The sequence below is a fragment of the Rattus norvegicus genome, chromosome 8 (assembly GCF_036323735.1).
Source record: "Rattus norvegicus strain BN/NHsdMcwi chromosome 8, GRCr8, whole genome shotgun sequence".
In the NCBI taxonomy this organism is placed as follows: domain Eukaryota; kingdom Metazoa; phylum Chordata; class Mammalia; order Rodentia; family Muridae; genus Rattus; species Rattus norvegicus.
Genome location: NC_086026.1, coordinates 18,764,293 through 18,781,415, shown reverse-complemented (window position 1 = coordinate 18,781,415; position 17,123 = coordinate 18,764,293). Strand labels below are relative to the sequence as shown.

Genomic DNA, 17,123 nt, shown 5'->3' with positions numbered 1-17,123 from the left:
CAACTGGGTTTCTGGTATTAATCATGTCTCACCAAAAGCATAAGAGTATTCAAAGCACAATTACCAAACTAATCGCTGTGAGAGCTCTGGGGTGAAGTATTGGAGTCCTTACCTGTCTGTGCTGTTGAGTGACTTGATATCCCAGGCCAGCAATGGACTGATTCTGCATTTTCTGAAGCATGATCTTTTGCTGAAGTGGCAAGGGTGACCTTAGCAAAGGCTGGCTTGATAAAGCTTGGGTGGGTTGGGATGGTTGCTGCTGCTGCTGCTGCTGCTGCTGCTGCTGCTGCTGCTGCTGCTGTTGCTGCTGCTGTTGTTGCTGCTGAGCTGCCAGTGAACTCTGTGCCTGCTGCTGCTGCTGAGCTGCCAGTGAGCCTTGCTGCTGTTGCTGCTGCTGCTGCTGCTGCTGTTGCTGTTGCTGCTGCTGCTGCGACTGCGGCTGCAGCTGCGGCTGCTGCTGCTGGGTGTAATGCAGGAGAGAAGGCTTGCTCTGGGAAGGCATCTGCTGGTTTGCTTGATCTGAGTTAAAATGAAACAAAGGCTTGGTGTTGCCATGCCGGGGCTCCAAGGTCGGGTGTGGGTTGTTAATAAAGCCGCGACTGAGATCCTGGGGCTTTTGATGCAGAAGCACATCCAGGTGTCCCGTCTGGGCGGAGGGGCTGGCCTTGTACGTGTAATTGCCCGCTGCTTTGGACTGGTTGCTACTGCCAGTCACCCCAGGCATGGGCGATCCCTGTGGGCTGAATGGTTGCTGGCCAAAGGAAGGGCTGGGGATTTTTTCCTGTACAAATGCCCCTGGGGATGGCCCAGCAGAGGACTGCAAGGCTGGCCAGCTGGGAGGTGGCTGCTGCTGCTGCTGTTGTTGCTGCTGCTGCTGCTGCTGCTGCTGCTGCATCCGTACATGCTGCTGGCGGTTTGCAGCTATCTGCTTGAGCTGTTGAGCATGGGACACTTCTTGCCAGCTTGGCGGGGCCCTGCTTGCTCCTGATACTGTCTGAAGCTGAGGCTGACTCTGGGGAACTGTGGGGATTGGGGAAGAAGTGGAGAGTGCAGAGTTGGCCAAGGAAAATGCAGGGCCAGCTGATGGGGGCCTCAGCTGGGGAGAGCCTGGTGTCAAGCCGGGTGAATATTCGCTTTTGATAATGATCTTGTCCATGGGCAGGGAGGGTCTTGGTGTGCTCCTCTGGCTCTGCTGACCCAAGTCAATGCCAAACGGGTCGTCCTGCTTAATGGTAGCATTGATCATGTTCTCCAGCTCCAGGTCACTCATGGGAGGCACTGATATGTTGGTCAGTTCATTGAACAGTTCCTGCAGCTCAGGGTCCATCAGTTGATCTCCAGGGTCATCCCCAAACCTGTTAGTAAAAACACTCTCCTGCGTCAGTTGGTCATCCATGTGCTTACTGCAAGACAGGGTCTCCCCAGGTTCTTTCTTCACCTCTTTTAAACCCATGTTAAACAAGTTGTTGCCAGGAGAATGTGCAGAAGGTGGTAGAGCATTAGTCTTCCTCAGGGGTGCTTGATTCATGGGCAAGGGCCCTGGCATCATATGACTTTGTCCATTATTCACCGGGAGGGACCCCTGACCCGTCGAAAAGTTCTCCCCAACTCTGATCCTTTTGATGTCAAGAAATGAGCTGTCAGGGAAGCCATTGGGCCTCTTGCTGTTGGCAGGAGACAGGTTGACTATTTGTTTTCTTTTTAAAGAGCCCTGGAGCTGAAGGACAGAAAGGAAACAAAACAGACATGTTTAAGATTCCGATCTAATTGTACCTTTAAACAAGAGCAATGCTATACTTAATTTTTAAAAGTCATTGTAAAGGTATTATTCATTTTTATTTTATGTATACGGGTGCCTTTCTTTCATGTATGTCTGTGTACCACCTGAATGGCTTATATCAAAGGAGGCCAGAAGAGGGCATCAGATGCCCTGGAACTGGGGTCAATGCTGGTTGTGAGTCACATGATGGTGCTGAAAATTGAATCTAGGTCCTCCTGGAGAGTAGCCAGTGCTCTTAACCCCCGAGACGTCTTTATGGCTTCTAAGCTCAACTTTTAAACCTTTAATTAAAAAAAATCAACTTGATTATTTTTCTGTTGTTTTGGAGGCAGGATCTTATTATACCAGGTTGGTTTCAAAGTTTCTATGTACCTAAGGGTACCTTGGTTCTAGAGAGAGGAGTGTTCCTACCAGGAGCCACAACAAACATTCCATTGAACTGGAAGCTCGGACTTCCCCCTGGTTATTTTGGGCTTCTAATGTCCTTAAATGAACAGGCTAAGAAAGGAATAACAGTGTTAGGAGGGGTGATAGATCCGGATTACCATGGGGAAATTGGATTGCCTTTTCACAATGGAGGTAAGAAGGATTATGTCTGGAGTGCAGGAGATCCCTTAGGACATCTCTTGGTACTGCCATGTCCTGTGATTGAAGTCAATAAGAAACTACAACAGCCTAATCCAAGCAGGATGGCGAGGGATGCAGATCCATCAGGAATGAAGGTGTGGGTCACTCCTCCAGGAAAAGAGCCAAGACCTTGCAGAGGGTGGAGCAAATACAGAATGGGTAGTAGAGGAAGGTGGTTATAAATACCAGCTAAGGCCATGGAACCAGTTGCAGAAATGAGGATTATGAAGTACTATGAATGCTTCTGTCATATTTTGTTAATAACACATTTGTCTAACAATTTCTTTAACATCAATTGGTATTTAAGTTGAGATACTAAAAGAATGTTCCCAAGGGACATTGCCCCATTGCAAATTTACAAATGTGTTTGCTATTTGTATTGTCTCTGACCTGGATCGTGGCATGGAGATCTTGAGGCATAGTGGCTATGAATCCCAAGAATCTAAGACAAGGAGATCTCTGAGTTCAAGGTCATCTGGGACAAAGCAAGTCCCAGATCCAGGTGTTGTGGTACCCACCTTTAGTCTGGGACACACCTGCTGGAGACCTACGTAAGGACATTGGAAGAAGGAAGATTCTCTCGTCTTCACCTGCCTGCCTTGTGGGACTGAGCCACTGCTTGGACTTCCACACAGCTGCCGCAGATCATTGCTGGGGAGTTGGACTCAGACCGTGAGTCATCAGCCAATTCCCTTACTATATAGAGACCACCTGTAAGTGCTGTTACTCTAGAGAACCCTGACTAATACATGCTTTGACCTGCTTAGTAGCTGTGGTTACAGGTATCTAGCACCATGCCTAGTTTATATGGTGCTGGGGATCTAACCCAGCATATTAGGTGAGCATTCTACCAACTAGGTTACAGCTTCTGCCTTCAGCATCAAGTTTAAATATCTGCTCCCCCAGTGAGACCTAGCCTGGAATATAATGGAATACACAGGAGAAAATGAAATTAATTTCAAGGTTACAGCAATCCCCCTGATTGATTAATCTCCATGATTGGTTAATAGGGGAAAAATTCTTCTAACATGTAAGGAGTTATGACTTTTTTAAAAACTGGAATAAAGAAAAATGTCTCATGTGCGTGCACATAAAATGCTAGGGTAGCTACATACTCAGTGTGCTCACACTTTGACCAAGTTGGGAACACCAACAAATTTAAGGAAGCCCGAAATTTCTATCTTCTTTAATATTTCTTCCCAGGTTCAACCTTACCCTCTTTGGCGTCCTCTAAATAGGTTAGAACAGCTCTCTGTCCTCTATAACCCCATCTCTGTCTTCTGTAACCCCATCTCTGCATTGGGCCTGTGATGGCTCAGATGACAGGAAACGTCGCTGCCTTTTGCCACATCCAGGTTGTTTGCAGATCCTCTTCCTCACTTAAGATCTAGGATGTCTGGGCGCTTGCTATCCTTGGTCCCCTCATGCTGGAGGGACAGTGCTATGTGGGCAGGACTTATTAAATGAGACAGTCAAAGCGCAGGTTTCCTTGGAGACCTTTTTCTTCTGTTTCTATCTTTGTGAATGCTCTACAGTTGTGAAGAGACACCATGACCATAGCAACTCTTATAAAAGAAAGCATTTATTTGGGGGTTTGCTTATAGTTTCAGGGGGTTAGTCCATTATCATCATAGTGGGAAGCAGACATGGTGCTGAGAGCTTTGGATCCTGATCTGAAGGCAGCCAGGAGTTGCAGGAGAGAGAGAGAGAGAGAGAGAAGGGAGGTGACTGGAATGGGCTTTTGAAACCTAAAAGATTACTACTAAGTAGCACACGTCTTCCAACAAGGCCACACCTCTTGATCCTTCCCAAACACTTCCATTAACCAGGAACCAAGCATTCAAACACACGAGCCTATGTGAAAGTTGCCTTATTCAGACCAACTACACTCATTAGATCTTGTAACAAAACCAAGTTGTTGAAAAACAGTACTGCATATGTGTTATGAGAAAAGGTGCTGGGATCAGGCTGAGCCAAGCTTGCATTGCAATGCTGTGACCGACAATTTACCAGGCTTGTTTGAGCCTCCATTTCCCAAACTGAAAAAGTCTCATGGGATGGAGCTAGACAAGTCATATAAAAATTTCTCACAATGTTCACAGTATAACTCTACAACTATAGTTTATAAGAAAGTCCACGGCTTTCTGTTTTGCACATGTTCTGTGTATGTTTTGTGCATCTCCACAGCAACATATCTGTGCGGGTCACAGTGCCCAAGTGAACAGACTGAACTTTTGAACGACCATGCAGCCATACCAATAAATGTTTCAAAAGAATAAAGCGTTCATCATTGGTTCCCTGAGCCAATAGCTGCTTCATCTCTAAGGCAAGAGCTGTCTCCACCACGCTGTGGCCTCCACGGCTCTGCCCACAGACCCTAATGATTTAATGTCTACTCAAGGTAATTGTGAAGTAGCTGAGGTCGAAATGCTTTTCAGAAAGTCTTATTTCTCCTCTCCCTTCCCTTTCTTTTGAATATCTCTGAATCAAGCAAAGGGAATTCATAGTAGTGTATATACGTTCTATGCCAGGGATTTAAAACACGATAACTTTATTGCCCTGCATCTGCCTAACAGCTCATTAGATATACATTAGGCATGCAGTTTGCAGACCAGGGAACAAGGCTCTTAGGGCTAACACTTTTCCAGGTCAAACAGCTATTAAGTGTAGGTCTGGGTGGGCCCAAAGCCAACCATTTCCATCCTGTTATGTTTCAGCCAGTCAGTCTAGGATCAAGGTTTACCTGGCAGGAAGACGGCCAGTGGCAGCGAGCTCAGGGCTTCCTTAGACCTCAGGAAAAACGTGGTAGAATTGGGAACGTCACAGTGCAGGACTGAATGTGAACTGCATTCCTTGTCATGTTGCTCATCAAAATCTGTTCCAGCCACACACAGGTGGCATGTGACTGTGATGGAGGTGAGGTGCTGGTGGAGCAAGTGTGACCCTATCACAATGGCTGACTCTAGCATGAGAGCAACGTGACCCATGCTGGGCCGGGGGATCTCCCATTAAAACTGTAGCCTTGTGGGAAGTGAGGTCAGAGGCACAAGGCTAGCTGGGTAGTGATTTACCGAACCTGGGAGCTAGCTGTACAGGCACAGCAGACATAAGTTTTAGAGAGGCAGAAGCAGAGTGGAGAGATCTCTGTGTCACTCTGCAGGCTTTGATACTCTGGAGCGTCTTTATAGTGACCTCCTGACTGCTCAAGTTAGTGTGGATGAGACTCCTGTTACTAACCAAGCAATCTGACCCCGTCCTCCAGATGTCCAATCAGTTATGAACAGAATTCAGCCAAGGGTGGGGCTTCCCCATCCCTTTCTCTGCTCTCTGTCTTCTTTGCTCCCAGAAAAATGACAGCCTGTCACCAGCAGAGACCCCAGGTGTCCCTTGTCTGTCCTAGGGTAGCAAAGAGGCAGGAGCAGAATCGGCCACGTGGCTCGTGACTTACTTCAGCCACAGGCAGCATGTGAAGGGTCCTCCCCTTGTAAAGAACAATGGAATAATTCTTTTCTAGGCTAGTTTTCACCTTTGATTTATTTTCTACTGCTTTGAAAAAGCAAAAAACAGAAACCTACTAAAAACTCGTTCTGCCAGATTCTCCAGCTACTCTTCTCTAGGCCTGCACTTGATGTGGGATGCAGCCCATCCCGTACGTTCTCTGTGGGCCACCAGGGTTGCAGAAGCAGGCCCAGAAGGAACAATTGATACACTGGTTCTGGAAATTACAACACTACCCGTCATTTACTCAGGGCCTAAGTACCAGGCCTTGAGCTGAGCAAGCTCTTCCTCTAGGTAAATAAATCTTAGTGCTCCAACTCTTCCAAACAACACACATCGCTGTTCTTTCGCATTGCACACTTTCCCTCTTCTAGATGACAAAGGTGAGTTTAAAGACTGTGTAATATTGTGACTAGATCACACATTCAGTCAGCAATGAAGCCAGGAGCTCAAGCAAGTGCTTCCTCGGAGGAGTCAGAGATAAATACCACCTATATATGGATACTGAGGGGTCAGACACCTAGAGCTGTTCCTCACATCGACTCACTTTGCCAGTGTAGCCTAGAGATTTCACTTCTGTGCTCTACAAAAAGATTATCTTTGGGGTCATTTCCTGCCCAAGCCTAGAGAATAGTAAACACCAGGAGAGCGGGAATTGATGGTAGCCACTAACCATAGCTGAAGATACCTCAAGATGGGAATAGAAAAGGAGACGTGTAGCTCCATGGAGACAGAGAAATGCCATTAGAACCCCACTGAGGGTTAGGGATGCTGCTCATGGTAGAGTGAGCATGTAGCATGCAGACAGCCAGGTTCATTTCTACACACTCATGCATGCATGCACACACGCATACACACTCCAAACCTTAGGAGGCATGACACTATTGACAGATTTCTGGAGAGATTGTGTTGGAAATAGGCTGTATCCCATCTTCTAGAAGTTTCTAACCATAGCCATATCACCCCATCAAACACACAGATGTAGTAGACATGGATTGAACTACTGGGATCCTACAATCTAAATGACACTCAAAGCTCTTTAAAGAGCTTCTATTGCTGGAGTAAGATTCTTCCTCCAGACACATGGGTTTGAATTATGATATGGAGCCTCTAAACAGTTCCAGTCAGACACGGATGAGAACAGATGGACATCATCATTAAAACCTCAATGTGAAAGAGTTTGCCAATTTGCCAAAAGGAGAATCAAGACCTAAGAAAATGTGACTGAGAAGTGGGTGACCTGTAGTGAGGGTGTGGCTTTAAATGGAGAAGGGTAGAGGTCAGAATAGAGAAACTGAGAGCTACCTGGCTGTACCTTCTGCTAACTTGGGTGGCATGGGACAGGGGAGGGGAAGCATGTCCCGAGGTGCAGAGATGACAACAGGTTCTAGAAAGCAGTTCATTATGTTGACAAGTTGGACGAAGCATTTCCAAGATGCATCTGCTACTGAGGGCTGATAGATTCAGTACACAGGGTCACCATAGCCCTAATGCCCACTAAAACGTGTTAATTCATTTGACTATGGAAGAGAACAGTAAGCTTTGCAGCTGTATGAATGTTTTTGTATATCATGATTATTAGCATTCATTGTAAACTTGACAGAATCTAAAATCACCCAGGAGAGGAGCCTCTGACCATATAGATTATAAGAACTTTATGCAAACCTGTTGCAAAGTGAAATTTTAATTTTTTTCTTCAGGAAAGAAAGTGTTCTTTAAAATAAGAAAAAAATAATCATGAAAGGCTGTCATTAGATAAAAATGGCAAAATGAATGCCCATCTCCCCCATTCTCTTTCCCCTTCTCCCTTCCTGGTATTGCTGATGGTAGAACAGGTTGACCTGTGCATGCTGAGCAAGGGCCCCGCTCCTGAGGGCCAACCCCAGGCCTGTGTGCTTTCTGGACTGAGATTCCACTGAAGAGTCTCACGGAATCTTCTCCTGGAATTACTATTACATAGGTGTCGCAGTGCACCCTGGAGGCTGAGGCAGGGGAGTGTGAGGTTAATACCTGCCTACTCACTGAGACTCCCTTCTGAAACAGAAGCTAGCGATGCCAGGAAGCAGTGTGCCAGCACAGGCCAACTTGGCCTGCACTCTGCCTCCTGATTGTTGACGTAGTTGCCTTTTGGCCTTTACCATGTCTCGTCTGCACTGTTCTGGACACAGTGTGCAGAGGCAGTCGGGAAGAAAGAGCTGCAGGATGAAGATGCCCAGCACGTCCAGGGTAAGGACATCTGGGAACTCTTTAGGATGGACTGCAGGGAAAGAATGGTGCCATCATTGGTTAGAGGTTCATGGGGAAATCACATGTCAGTCTCGAAGCTTCATTATCCGAGAGAGAAGAGACAAGAGGTCACTTCACCAGTGAATGGATTTATTAACTACATAGAGAAAGCTCTAAGCCACATCCTGTCCTGTCACTCAAGGCTTAAAGGAGATACTGCCAAGGGCACCTTGAATTTTTCACAAGAAATTCAAAATTGCTATGCTGGTTGTGAGATGCTGTACTGAGTACACACACTGGCTGGTCATCTGAAGGGCTTCTTTGCAGTGTGGCCTTCCACACAACAAGTCTAGTCTGGTTTACATGAGAATCCTGACTTTCTTCTGTTAAGATCCAGCAGGCTCTTCAATCCCCCATCCCCGTTTCTCAGTCCTCTCTGAACGTCCCTTGCCTTTTGAGACATATGGCCTCTGCTGGGGTAGGCACAAGCCTGCTTAGGCTAGATAGAGTCTACAAGCAGTGACCTGTCATTCTTGGAGCTGCAGTGGTGGTACCAAGAGCGCTTATGGGGGACTGTGGCCCATCAGTAAACAGCTCTGTTTTAAACAGCTGTGCCCTACTCTTCCAAAGGCCTTGAAACATAAACTTCCTGGAGGGATTTGAAAGCGCCATGGTTGCACAATCCTCTGGTTTCTGTTTCTTCCCCTGCCCCCATCCTTTCCCACAAACTAAATGTACCCTTTGTCTCCTGTGCTGCCTTAGAAACAAGGGATGTACCTCACAAAGGTAACAATTCATTCCATAGGCCACAGTACCCCCAAGTAGATTCCTGTCCTCTCAACCAGGCATGCATGCAAGATCGAAATCTGAATCTGTAGCTGCCTGGAGGTGTGTGTGTGTGTGTGTGTGTGTGTGTGTGTGTGTGTGTGTGTGTGTTTTGCTTATCTGGGTCCCACCATCTGTGAGCTTCCCTTACAGCCCATTAGAGATGTGGTTGTTGCTAGAAATTAGGGATGATCTAGAAAGAGACTGGCCCAAACGATCACATATGACTTCTCATTGGTTATTCCAGTGAAGCGTTTGGGATCTTGGAACAATACATTGGAGCTAATCACAACTCTCAAGGCGAGAGCAATTCCCCCTGGTTTACATTTCCTCTTGCAAGTGTCACTTCCAAGTTTATCATCAGCAAGATCCTTTGCTGAAAGAGAGAAGAAACTGGAGGTTTGGGTCCTTTTCCACAGATTATGAAGCTCCCTTTCCTTCTTTGGCCTTATAGAACTATGGACTTTTTGTGGCTTAACGTTGCTGGATTGATTATGTCCAACCTGACTGTACGTTCTCTAAGCGTGGGCCTTGGGTCCAGGCCTTCACTGTGCATGTGCTTGCCGTGATGCTTGCTGTGGCTGAATTGCTTCCAAAAATAGCCATGTGCTTGTCTCAGTCCCCAGGACACTGACCCTTTTAGGCACTAAGTGTCAACTGACAAGAAGTCTGTAGCTGGGGGAGCTTTTTCACGCCCAGCGCACATCCACACACGTGTGAAGCCCTGAGAACTGGAGCCAAGAGGAAGATGAACATTACCAAAATGAGGCAAAACTGCAGGGAATGCGGCGATGGGCTCATGGCAATGGCACACCTCTGCGCTGATCCCAAGCTGGCACACAAGGCGGAGGCTCATTGTGACCGACTCCGTGCCAGGAGGAATGTACAGGAGCAACAAGGCACACTTTCTGTGCGAATTTTAGACACGGACTTTCACTCTTTTAAGAAAGACTGTGGGGTTTGTGTTGGTTGAAGGCTTTGCTGTTGCTAGACCAGGTGGGGAAAGCATACCAGATGTGCCTGGAAATTCTGTCCATAACTTTGGCCCTTAAGATTCAAGCTCCAAGACAGGATTTCAGTATATGCACACACACACACACACACACACACACACACACACACACACACACACATACACACATATTTATACATATAGGTTTCTGTATGTAAAACTCTCATGAGACATGCTATTTTGTACGCTAACTTTAAGATTAATTTTAAGATATTCGAAGTAGATATCTTTCCCACGTAGTCACCTACTACATTAAATAATGTCATTTCAGATCCAGTCCATGATAACGATATCCTCAGTCATCCCGGCTCGTCCCTGTAATCCCTGCAAGGACTTGACTTACAGGAGCCTTTCAGAGATGGACCCGCTGTGTTGAACACAGAAAAGAACACAACAGTCTATAAAGGCCCGAAGAAAAAAAAAAGAATAGCTGCTTTGTGCATGAAATACTTTATCCGTGACTCACTTTTTGCCCAAAATATATCGAAGTGAATCCAAAGTAAATGCTATGTCTAACATGCTGGCTGTGCTCCTAAAGCTCTAAATGTCCGTCTCAGCAGAATGCACAGTGCATTAAACATCATTAATCATAACACTGCTCTCTCCCACTTCACTTGGGGTCCAGCTCCACAGGGTTCTCTTCAAGGCTAGCTCACAGCATCCTGCTTCCCCTTCAACTCGTTGGCTCTGCTATGATGCTTTTAGCACTTTCTGCCTTGTATTGTTCTTGGCAACTGGTTCAGGTATGCGAGTTTTTTTCTTCAGTATGATTTCAAAAGTCAACAGGAGACAAGCTTCTCATGACTCTGCTAACCCACCCCAGCTCTAGCCCAGGGAAACGCTCACTGACTAATTGGTCATTAATGTTATTGGGCATCCAGTTGGCAGTGCATAGGGCATCTTCTCTGCCTAGGTTCATGAACGAAGCCTGCCTTTGGAAGCCTCACTGGCTGGTAGTGTTTCTTGTCCAGGTGTAGAGCGGTTACCTGCTATGGTACAGCCGAAAGGTTTCGGAGAAGAAGAGAAAGCACAGATGCTTCAAGAAGCTGCTGCTGCTTTGGTGGGAATTATACCTGTTCCAAAGTGTCGGCAAACATCCCCAAACTGGAGAGAACCAGTATTGTCTGTTCATTGTTTGGGGCTAAAGTGTGGCTATTGATATATTCCATGTTTTCAAAACACAGTATCAAAGCCTCTCTTAGCGTCACACCAGTCCTCTGCTCTTAGTAGCTTAGGGGATGACAGTAGGTCTTAAAAGTCCTTCCCTTCCCAGTTCCTGGCTCTACATCACACACCCCACCCCACCCCTTTTTCAAATTTTCTCCGCTCTCAGAACATTCCAAGGCCCTGACCTCCTACCTCATGTCTTCTTGACTTATGCAGCAACAAAAGGTGTGTCCTATTCAGAACAACATACAACCTTTGCCTTCCTCCCATTTCCTCTCCCTCCTTCCTCTCCCTTCCTCCTCCATTCTCCTTTGTGGTTCCTCCCTTCCCTGTCCCCTTCTGCCCTCCACCTCTTTTCTGTTTAATTCTAAGAATGGAAACAATCATTTCACTTTAGGTTCTCTGCATCCATCCCCTTCCCCTTGCTATGCACTTCCTCCCAGGACTCCCCTCTCTTGCCATAGCCAGCTCTTTCTCCTTTCATCTCTGAGGGTGGACCCCCAGCAGAGGTCTTCCTCAGGACTGCCTCATCTAAGGGCAGTCTGTCCGCAATTCCTTGCCGATTTCCTTTACAATATTTGTCATTTCAAATAACTCTACTAAGTAACTTCCATTTTTTTAATGTCTGTCTCTCATGTTATAAAATAACTCATAGGGAACGACTTAGAGGACACAGCTATTTTTTTGACCAGTGCATATTCTCTTTAGTGTGACTTAAAGAACTGCCAGGGAGAAGAGTGTTTAAAGCAAAAAGAAAAAAAAACAAAAAACAAAAAACAAAAACAACAACAACAACAACAAAAAAAACACTTATAGGAAACTTTGAGATGCTGAATGACATTCTGATGGTAGAAGGGGTTTTCTTTTCTCTTCGCTCACATGCCAGTATTTTCTCATTTTCCTGAACTGAATGCATATTGCTTATAAAGCAGACTGAAGTGTGTGGTCATTATGTATCTCTGCCCTTGTTAACCACACCCCACATTCCAGGGTGAAATGTTCTCAATCTAGAACATTCCACTTAGTCAGCCCCAGTAGAAAGGATCAAGGTGGACAGTGGGCTCAAGCTGAGTGCTTTAACTACTCGTTTAGCAATGGATAATTAAGACAAGGACTCCTCCTGCCCTATAGTCATGAGTATTTGAGGTGAGAGACTTGGCTACTCTGGTGCTTTTGAAGAATGGACCCCATAGGCTCATATGTTTGAATGCTTAGTTATAAGGAGTGGATTAGGAGGTGTGACCTTGTTGAAGGAAATGTGTCATTTCTTTGAGGTTTCAAAAGCCCATGCCAGGCTCTCTCCCACGCGCTCCCCCCCCCCCAAGTCAGGATGCAACTCTTAGCTATTCTCCAGCACCACACCTAACTGCCGCCATGCTCTCTGAGGTGATGGTGAGTGGACTAAGCCCCTGAAACTGCGAGCAAGGCACCAGTTAAATGCGTTCCCTTAAAAGAGTTTCCTTGATCAAGGCGTCTCTTCACAGCGACAGAACGGTGACTAAGACAGCTGGTCTCCTGTCTATGTCTCCTAAGACAGTCATCCTTAGTGACACACAGGAAGAGATGGAGAAAGCATGGCTCATCTACAGGATGTAGGAGAATGGAACTGACCCAGACAGCAAGGCAGGAAGAGAGAATAGACAGGCATGTGTGTGTGTGTGTGTGTGTGTGTGTGTGTGTGTGTGTGTCCAGCTTTCCAATACTTAGGGGGACTCAGTGATATCCCTATAATTTACCTTTCCACACTTGGTCACAGACACACTTTAGATCCTTAGTGTGGAGCCTTTTTATGACAGTGCCTGCTGCTTGCAGGAAACTCCTCCCATTAAAACAAAGGCAAAAACAAGCTAACAATTGCATTCAAATTAATGTTTTTATAGAATAAATAAAAAAAGCTAAGCACACACATTTATTTTGGTGTCCCTTTTAACTTTCCAAGTTATCCCAGCTCTTCTACAGCCTTTATGGAAGACGAACATTACTGATCAAGACTGTGACCTGTTCGCCTCAGCAGAGGTCTCTACATGTCTACATGACTATTGCACGGGAGATCCCGAGATTACAACGCCACCATTCTCCTCTCAGCGCCAAAGAACAATCTGGAAATGAACCTTCTATGGGAACTGTGTTTGGACAACTGACGATTGTAATGTGCAAACTGGTTTGGGAGCAATCACCCAGATACAGAGGCAAGACAAGCTCTTTAGGACCCTCAGGGCCAGGCTCATCGTTAGCTGGATCCTGTGAGAATGGAAGGCTGTGTTTAGAAGGTAGGTTGGCACACTCTCTGAGAGCTCCGAACATCGCCTTTGATGTTTCTTGGCATTGATGTTGTCACCCTCTTGAAAGTTTGGGAGAAATGTTTTTCTTATAGCAACTGTATCCAAGTTCAGTGTAGAGTGTTGATGTGTTTTCTCTGTTCTAAGCGTCAGTGAGAGGAGGAACTGAACCATAGGGACAGATGTTCTGACGGAGACCTCAGCTCTCCAGTCTGCTTCTTTTCACTTCAAAGACACGTCTGAGCGGGAGTCGCCTAATTGGTTCTATGAAACATGAAGAGGTTTGCAAAGGTACTTTGTTATGATCGAAACAAACAAACGAAACCCCCAAATCTGTACTTCAGGTAAGTTAGGTCTTTTAGACCAGAAAATGAGACCCACGAGCAGATAGAAAGCCGCTTTGTTTTCCAAAAAAATGCAAACTTTTTCTGGGAAAACACTACTTGTCATGTGTTCATGGGAAGTGTTTCTTGATCATCTAAACGACATTAAATGAGAGACAACGAAGCCTCCGTACTGCCTGCAGTAGAGGTATTTTTTGAGATGTTGTCTTATGGTGATACAAATGCCCTAGCTTTGATGTAACCTCCTCAGTCTGGTAATTACAGGATGGAAGTTGATTTCTGTACCTGACAGAGTCTAGCTCTTCATGTGTGGCCAGCTTCTTTGAAGAGGAAAGAAAAAAAATTAAAACCACCTATATTGAAAAATAAATCTTTTTAACGAGCGAAAATGAAACCAATTTTCTGTGTCAAAGCAGTAGGCCGGGAGTGCGAGGACAGTGAGGGTCAGCAGATGCTGCTGGGCTTCTTGAACTTGTCTCCACACAAGAACACAGTACAGTGCTTCTCCATGAAGTGTTTTGAAGATGAACGTGATTGAACCGAACTAGCTCCTCAGACCTCATTCTGCATCGTTCCTTAAATGAAAACTGCACCGTGTGTCCCTTGGTCTGCTTAACATATCTGGGGTACAACTTGGGAATCTTAGGATCCTCAAAAGTCCCCTAGCTGTTGCCTGTATTTGCCGTTTAGACGTGAGTGAGGCAGGAGGTACATCATCCACCACCACCACACAAACACACCAGCTTCCACCTTGTGAACTGAGGACTAAGGCCACTGGGAACACACACTTCTCCGCTGTTCCCTGTGTAATTAACATTGTACCCACTTGCTGCATTTCCGGAGGATAAAATGCCTCCTGTCCAGATCCCTCATCAAACCAGAGTCCTGCTCCCTGACTGCTGTGTTTGGTTTGCTAGCATCCAACCCCAGCCCACAGCTCTCTGGTGGGCGAGGAGATGCCCAGTGGAGAAGGGAGCTTGCACAAGCATGAAGACCTGAGCTTAGAGAGCCAGATGCATCTGTGCACATCTGTAAACCCAGTGCTGTAAGGGGCAGAGACAGGATGATTATTGTTGGGATTTGCTGGCTGCCAGATGAGAGAGAGAGAGAGAGAGAGAGAGAGAGAGAGAGAGAGAGAGAGAGAGAGAGATAGAGAGAGAGAGAGATAGAAGATATCCGGGAGATCTGGGAGATCCTGAGAGTGGAGAGTGTCGGAGCAGCGCACGTGGGTGTGCACACCTGACACACGGAATGCAAACACAGCTGTCTCCCTCCTAGAGCAGGTGTATGACCAGCATTCTGCTTTTCAGTCCCGCTGCCAATGTTTGACTTCCCTTGTGCGTTTAATATCTTGTAGTTACACTTGCTATTGTGTCTTTTTCAGTCCCCCAGCAAAGTATCATTTTGTCTTCTGATGCCCCTGGGGCAATTTACTGTTCTGGTTCAGAGCTCAAGCTAAGGCATCAGGGACTGGATTCAAGTCTTTACTCTTCTCTCCTCAACACTGACAATGGAGAGGCAACACGGTGGAGTTTGCTTATTCCCTCTTTTGCTTAGTTCGCCTGATCCATAACCAGGATAAAAACTTCAACTCGGTAGATGTATGAACAGACACTCAACTGTGACAATGTCTATAAAATTTACAGTTCACACTGTGGCAAATAATAGAATATTAATAAACATAAGTATGATAGTGTGATACCATAAAGATACAGCTAGTCCCTGCCAAGCCTCCAGCAAGAGGAGAAGGGCTGCAGGCTTGTATGTACACAGGTGGCTAATTATTTGATAAATTCCATATTCATAATGGAGTGTTCATAAGAACCAGACAGCCAGGACCTAGAGAGTGTTCGGTCAGCGAGTACTGGGGTAATCCGTAGAGGTTGGCAAGGCCAGGGAAGGCTAGAATTTCCCCTCCCTTTCTCTCCGAGAACTCCCATCCGGCTTGTGTATCAGCACCCTCTATAACAGCGTCTATAACAGGTTTGTATATATGCTTGTTGGGTTCTAATGAGCTACTCTATCTAGTAAATTAATAGAACCCTAGTTCAGAGTCAGATCATCTCAAAACCTAGCACACAATTTTAGTCTTGTGACTGGCATCTGAGGTGAGAGGTAGCCTTGTGGGTCTGAGAGCTTAGCCTGTGGTGACTGGTGTCAGCTCCAGGTGGATTTGGTTGGTACCATGTTTATCTAAGGATCCTTGGGTTGGAAACTTGCTCTGCTCCGTTAGCTAATGCTCTGGTGCGAAGAGATAATGGGATGCTGAGACAGAAACTAAGGTAGTTCTTCTGGGTAATCTTAGGAAGGGGTTGTGATGGAGAGAGAAAGCCTAGCTTTTACTGCTGGCTAAGTTCCACTCCACCTTGAATGTTCAGCCTCCAAAAGTGAGCTGGATACGCCACTCCATTTCTTTCTACATTACCCAGCCTTGAGTGTCTTGTTACAGAAATGAAAAATAGAGAAATACAGTTGGGGTGTGTGTGTGTGTGTGTGTGTGTGTGTGTGTGTGTGTGTGTGTAAAAACTCTCTCACATGTTTGGTGTTCAAAGTGTTCTGTGATCAGACTGGGGCAAACACTGTGGTTTTTCCTAACTTCACCATTCAGCTATTGTCTGTATGCAGCCTCTGAGTGTCTTTCTGAGGAGTGAGTAAACAGAGGGAAGGAGAGGGACAAATAGCACCGGTAGAGTGGTACTCCACGGATGGCTGTCTCAGTGAATCGGGGCTCCCTTATCCATAGCATAACCTGTGGTGGATTCTTGCAGTTCTCTACCTTGGTTTCTCCTCTTTAAAACGCACAGATGTGGCTCAGAGATAGAAAGTTGGACTAGCGTGCTTGAGGTCCCAGGGTCGATGCCTAGGATCTCCAAAAAGGAGAAATAACTACATAGTTATCATAAACTTAATGCAAAATTAAATTAATATATGTAAAGTTATTAAATAGCCTTTGGTACATAGAAATCTCCCAGCAGCACCAGCTACTATTATGGTTATACGTTCCTTTTGGCAACCTTGAGAAAGGTTATATATATGTGACAAAATATGATCCTAATAAAAGTTTCAGCAGTCGCTGGGGAGATGGTTCAGTCAGCAAAGAGCTCAGTCTGTGGGCCTGAGGACCAAATTTCATCCTCAGCACATATGTGAAAAAGCTGGGCACGGTGGTACTAGCTACGAGCGCCAGCTCTGTCTGTGGAGCAGCCGTGTCTAATTAGCGAGCTCCGGACCAGTGAGACCCTGGAGCTGCACCTGAGGCATTGCACGTTAGGTTTTCCTTTGCCTCCACATGCACAAGCACACACATGCATATGCCTCTCTGCCGTGCAGTGTGACCTACACACACACACACACACACACACACA

General features: G+C 46.0%; 2 protein-coding genes across 3 annotated transcripts in view; both read right to left on the bottom strand.

The window, feature by feature from the left end:
- Maml2 (mastermind-like transcriptional coactivator 2) overlaps positions 1-17,123 on the bottom strand; it is a 317,444-nt gene that overhangs the window by 88,508 nt on the left and 211,813 nt on the right. For both annotated transcript variants that reach the window (XM_008765997.4, XM_039082226.2), the window contains exon 2: positions 113-1,717. In XM_008765997.4, coding sequence (XP_008764219.2) covers positions 113-1,717 — 1,605 coding nt within the window. The remainder of the gene's footprint in view (positions 1-112; positions 1,718-17,123) is intronic.
- Positions 1,833-17,123, bottom strand: part of LOC134480140 (uncharacterized) — a 55,793-nt gene continuing 40,502 nt past the window's right edge. Inside the window, exon 2 of the mRNA XM_063266368.1 lies at positions 1,833-17,094. The gene's annotated coding sequence lies outside the window, so the exon portion shown is untranslated. The remainder of the gene's footprint in view (positions 17,095-17,123) is intronic.